General features: G+C 36.4%; 1 protein-coding gene across 1 annotated transcript; it reads left to right on the top strand.

Annotated features, from left to right (window-relative positions):
- Positions 1-345: 345 nt before the first annotated feature.
- Positions 346-5840, top strand: LOC129100336 (cytochrome P450 3A27-like). The gene is made up of 13 exons (XM_054609940.1): positions 346-496; positions 2099-2192; positions 2278-2330; positions 2425-2524; positions 2665-2778; positions 2915-3003; positions 3181-3329; positions 3422-3549; positions 3672-3750; positions 4252-4412; positions 4501-4727; positions 4816-4978; positions 5091-5840. The coding sequence occupies exons 1-13, from the start codon at positions 426-428 to the stop codon at positions 5190-5192; spliced, it is 1530 nt and encodes a 509-aa protein (XP_054465915.1). The 5' UTR covers positions 346-425; the 3' UTR covers positions 5193-5840.
- Positions 5841-6373: the final 533 nt, after the last annotated feature.

The following is a 6373-nucleotide window of genomic DNA, read 5'->3' as shown; positions in this document are numbered from 1 at the left end:
GACTGATTATGCAGTATCTCCTTAAATAATTATTACAAATATTATTGATATGTAAACTCAGCTAAAAAGGAAAGCAAGCAAATCACCACAAGAATATTCTTCTGCCAGGACAATTTAAACTCCCTTATGGAAACAACAGAAGAATGAAACGCACTGTTGGAGAGGGTTTTAGGAATGTTCATGCAGGTCATGAAGTAGGCTAATGGTCATTGCAGTTCCACACCCCCACTGTTCATAAGCATCCATGGAAGTTACATAACCTCATGATCGAGATAAGATGTTGCACAACCTGGATGTTTTCTAACGTTGGGTACCGCCCCCCCCCCCCGTCACAGAGAAGCACCCTGCTGCACTGAGAAGCACCGGCCCCTTCATAAGCTCTGCTTCTCAACAGTGAAGTTACAGGAGTCTGACCAGAAACTAAGATGGGCTTTTTCCCGGAGTTTTCCATCGAGACCTGGACTTTAATAGTCCTTTTCATCACTCTGATCACAGTGTGAGTAGCCTCTGTGGGGATGTTTATCTCTGTTTCTCTGCAAAAACGAGACATAACAAGCGCAAATAATACTTTAATATAGTTAATTATTTATTTCATACTGTGAGTATTTTTTAAACATGCATTTGTTTTTGTTTGAGGTTAAATCTGAACTCGCAGTCAGGCTGAGTTGTTACGTATTGGGAGCAAAACAATCAGGCAGCAGGAAGTTAATCTATCTGATTGTAGCCTGTTCTCCACCACTGGTGGGCAGTGCAGGTACTTGGATAGATTTAATTATACGATATATTTTTGGTAGAGGAGCTATTTATTTTTATATCTAATTGTGCTCAATAATTCCCATAGAGTTTTACATTAAACATGTCACTGAATATGTAAAATCTGGATTCATAATGGCAGTTGGAGATGGGTGACAGTGATTACAGCTGATATGTGGCAACACATGTACAGTCCAGTTTGTCTTTCCTCCCTTTTTGACATTTACTTGGGAAGGTGGTCTTTAGGGCCTAAAGTTACAAAAGGTTGAGAGCCCTGTCCTCGGTCTACTTCCTGTTTCTATACAGAATATATATATATATATATATATATATATATATATATATATATATATATATATATATATATATATATTGGCTGTGTGTAATCTTGTTTACAATAAGGCTCTCTTAATCACATTCCCTCTCCTTTTAAACTAATGTGTGCATATATATATTTATACATACAAATTTGTTTATTTTAAATCATTTTAATGCATCTAACACCTTCAAATGAATCTTTAGGCATTTAGTTATACATTTAATTTAAGGCTGTAATGAAAATAGAGGCTAAATACTACTCGTCTATTTTAAAGTTCAAATCTACCACAAATCTTTTTTTTCCTCAAAACTCCCTGTAAACTGGACCTGTGGTTGATAAAAGTTGTTTTTAGTAACATGAATGTAAAAGCCATGCACATCCACACAGGTTACAAAAACTGTAATGAAAAATTAAAAAAGATTATGAAGATTTTGAAGCTGTAATTTGTGCCAGCAGAGCTAACAGGCGAAGCCCCATCTGTGCAGTCCCACACAGAGAAGAGGTCTTAAGAGGCAAAAATAATTAAAAGTAGTCCAAAAGAGGTCCTAATATTGGAGGGAAATTGAAGCACATCATGACTCATAATAGATAACGTGGATACTAATTGAGGTGAAATGGCATAAGGGCTGAAAGATAAGTGTCATAAAAAGGCCAATTTATTACCAGGCAATTGTATCATTTTACAGTGTTCTGATAATGTTTTGCTGGATAACATTTTTGTAACATACCGTTTAATACTACTCTGTACTTTTAAGTTAAGAAAATAAAGATAAAAAAGCCAAAAAATGAATGCAATAAAATAGACGGACCAATAATTTTTTTTAAAAATATGTCTTTATTTAAACTTGCTCATTTTCTTTTAACTTATGATGAAAACAATTGACAATATAAAAGAAGATCTATTCAAAGACAGAGCATGAAAGAAATGAAGTCTGGAAGAATTCATAAAAGAAGGGCAGATAAATAGTTTAGACTAAAAACTGATGGATTTGATCCCTGTTTTCTAATCCTGCTTTTAATCCCCAGATATGGATATGCACCATACGGATTTTTCAAGAAGCTTGGCATCCCCGGACCCAAACCCATGCCCTTTATTGGGACATTTTTGGGGTACAGAAAGGTGAGACACATTTTTTAAAATTAGAACAGTGTTCTAAGCTGAGACTTTGATACCTGTGTCACACTGCTCTCCTTTCATTCCTTAGGGCATCCACAATTTTGACACAGAATGCTGCCAGAAATATGGAAAGGTGTGGGGGTAAGTGTGCATACAAGAATATTTCCTGCCATACATTTTTTGATGCTATGCTCCAAACTGCAACTGACACAATATCTGCTATTGGCTTTAACAGGTTGTACGATGGCAGACAGCCTGTACTGGCAATGATGGACACAGCTATGATCAAAACAGTCTTGGTTAAGGAGTGTTATTCTATCTTCACCAACAGACGGGTAAGTAAATAATCCATTGTTGGGGAAACGTCCCAAGTTGTTACGTCAATACTTATCGAAGAATATAATGTAAAAAAAGGCATCCTCTCTGTTTGTGTTTGTATGTGTATGTGTGTGTGTGTGTATGGGGGGGTGTTTAGGATATTGGTCTAAATGGACCCTTGAGAGACGCTGTATCAATAGTGGAAGATGAGGAATGGAAGAGGATTCGCAATATACTCTCTCCGTCTTTCACCAGTGGACGCCTGAAAGACGTAAAAAGCCAACTGCAGCTTAAACATTTTTTTGATGAGAAATATTCATTATCTTTAGCACTAAAATCAGTTGGTCCATGATTCCGGTTTGTAAATATTTAATGATTTCATCTTTTTGTTATTCACTTTTGGGCAGATGTACACCATAATGTTGCAGCACTCAAGTAATCTGATGAAGAGCCTTCACAAGAAAGTAGAGGCGGATGAAGTCATAGAGGTTAAAGAGTGAGTAATGTGTTTGTGGTGGGATTTGGACACCAACTCTTCATCTGTACTTTTTAGTTCTGGATTTGAGTTTGTTATTTGTGATTTGCAATACATAGGAAACAACATTTATTAACACAAAACATTGGATGGTTGAACTGTTTTTCCTACATTACACTTTTTCCCTATTTCTTGCAGAGTATTTGGACCGTACAGTATGGATGTAGTGACCAGCACGGCCTTCAGTGTGGACATTGATTCCATCAACCATCCGTCTCATCCTTTTGTTGCAAACATTAAGAAAATGGTCAAGTTCAACATGATGAATCCCCTGCTTGTGCTTGTTGGTATGTCAAAGATTTGCTTTTTAACCAGAATGTTTCTCTTGTCCCTTTGAGCCCTGAATTAACTATGCATTTTCATTTCTTATCCCTTTCAGTTCTGTTTCCTTTCTTGTTGCCGATTCTTGAGAAGATGGAAGTGTCATTATTGCCTGCTGAAGTGATGAAATTCTTCTACAGCTTTCTGCAGACGATCAAATCAGACCGGACTAAGAATGAACGCAAGGTAATAATCATACACTTTGATGTTGGTTGTTGGGGAAGATTTCATATTTGGTGTTCATAAGCTCTCCCTTTAACATAAACTGGGAAATCAAATAAGGATTTCCACTTGTTTTTGTCCTCTAGAACCGAGTGGACTTCATGCAGTTGATGGTGGACTCTCAGATGTCGAATACTAGCAAAGAGGATAAGGGCTCCAACAAAGGTAGAGAAAGAAACCCGATGGGGGAATTGATGTTTACGATTTTCTCTGTAGTCGAATTTCTCTGTAAAATTCAGGTTATCAATTATCACTTTTCTTAAGAAAAAGCCATTGATTTTCATTATGCTCAAGTTGAATGTTAACATAATGTTTATCACTTCATGTTATACATACTATCAATCACTTGCAAGTAAATATTAAGTGCATCTTTTACAAAGTCAAACAAAGAATCAGGTTTAAAAAATCAGGTAAAACTATGATTATGACATTATTTGCAGAACCTAGTAAACAACAATTTAAAGTTGTTTTAAAAGGCTTCATATTTATCCAGAGCTCTGACATTGTTTCGTGTGTGGTAACCATCTTTTTCCAGTTTTAAAATACGAGTAAAAGACCTGGGACAACACACTGGGTTCCAAAATGATCCTGTTAGACTTTAAAAAGGTTCATGTTGACATTATCAGCCTGTCCAGCCCTTAAAGTTATGATGAATTTGTGTTACAGGACTGACGGACAATGAGATCCTGTCTCAGGCTATGTTCTTCATCTTTGCTGGCTATGAAACAAGTAGCAGCACGATGGGATTTGTAGCCTTCAACCTGGCAACTCACCCTCATATCCAAAAGACCCTGCAAGAGGAGATTGATGAAACCTTCCCAGAAAAGGTTACTTTTTTTGTTTTACTGTAATTCATTCTTTTTTTTTATCAGTAACTAATTCTGTTCTACCAATAATAACTGCTTTATACTCCAGGTTCAGCCAACCTATGAAGCCTTAATGCAGATGGAATATCTGGACATGGTGTTGAATGAGTCAATGAGGTTGTACCCTATTGCTAATCGATTAGAGAGAATGTCAAAGTCTTCTGTGGACATTGACGGTGTGACCATCCCTAAAGGAACTGTTGTCATGGTACCGGTTTACACTCTCCACCGTGACCCTGCTTTGTGGCCTGAGCCGGAGACCTTCAAACCTGAAAGGTACAGGATGAATAGCAAACTACGGTCAGATTTTACCCAATCTTAGTCATTTGGCTAATCAATGTAAATATTTTTTTGCATTTTTCAGGTTCAGCAAGGAGAACAAAGACAGCATAGATCCTTATTCATACCTACCGTTTGGAGCAGGGCCAAGGAACTGTATCGGCATGCGTTTTGCTCTCTTAATGATGAAGTTGGCCCTTGTGGAGATCCTCCAGAACTTCAGCTTTGTCACATGCAAGGAGACAGAAGTGAGAGGACTTTCAGTATTTGTGGTCTTTAAGTAGTGGCGGGTATTGAGTGAGATTGGATTTAGGCTTTGGAAGGGCTTCTTCATTTGTGGCACATGTCTTGTTTTCATAGATTCCAATGGTGCTGGCAAATGATGGATTTACCTCACCCAAGAATCCCATCAAACTGAAGCTGGAGCCCAGAGCAACCGTTGCAGATCCTCCCTCAAGCTAACTCTGGTCAGGACACAACTTAAAATGAAGGACCATCTCGTGACACTTTCAATAAGCAATTCAATAAAAAAAATGGACCATGCATTATACAATTGCAATCAGAAAACTGGCCAAGCAAACAACCTGGCTCCAAAAGCCTCTTCTGATGTAGTTCTGTTTAGTTTCAATGTATTTTAACTGACTATATGAATTTGTGTAATCTCTTTGATATCTTGAATATATAGTGCGCTTTATGTGAAATAAACATTACTGTTCTTGCATTTACTTTTCCTTGTATAAGTAATTTTTAACAGGATCAAATTGTACATAATTGTGGAAATATATAGATCACAAATTTGAAAAACGAATTATATTATATTATATTGGAAGGACTTTAGAGAGTTGCTATATGCTCAGTTATAGTTAACCAGCTTTGATTGTTTCCATGTTGTAAGTGTTTCTTTTAATTATTATTTCACAAATTTAAGAGGGTGGAGGAGAGAACTCATCACAAACTGGACCTGAGTGGGCCCGGCTCAGGAAACTATATAAACAGGCCTCATACACCACATTCCACTCATTGCATTACAGCCATTACAGATATTCTTGCAATCTAATTTGTGACTTTTTTTTTTTATCTATCTAATAAAAATGCTCACACTTAATTTCGTCAATGTGTGGTCTCGCTTATTGTCACGTAAATTGGATCTAATTTAATTATATGTTATTTTAGGCAAACAGGTTGTCCTTAGTTTTGAAAATGTAATGGCAGTTGTGAAAAGTAACTTAACCACATTTACTTATGTCAAGGTACTTGTACTTACTTAATGTTTCCATTTAACGCCACTTTACTTCTACGCTACATCTAAAAGGTTAAATATTATAGCTACATTTTACTCCACTATGATAACTTGACAACTATTGTTAAAAGATATGATCCATTTATAATGTATGATGCAATGTTACAGTGTTAATGACCCAACAGCATATAAAGTACTTACATTAAGATCCACCTTAACCAGCAACAGCGTTTAAAGTCTAACCGATTACCAATCAAACAAATCTGTGATAATAAAGAATGATATAAAGAAAATCTATTCACAGGGGGAATATTGCTGCAGTACTTTTTCTTTTGACACTTTAATGACTTTATGCATTCATTGTGAATGCAGGACTTTACTTGTAATTGAGTATTTTTACATT

This window comes from Anoplopoma fimbria, chromosome 12, assembly GCF_027596085.1.
Source record: "Anoplopoma fimbria isolate UVic2021 breed Golden Eagle Sablefish chromosome 12, Afim_UVic_2022, whole genome shotgun sequence".
NCBI classification, from domain to species: domain Eukaryota; kingdom Metazoa; phylum Chordata; class Actinopteri; order Perciformes; family Anoplopomatidae; genus Anoplopoma; species Anoplopoma fimbria.
This window is presented reverse-complemented; position numbering and strand designations above follow the sequence as displayed.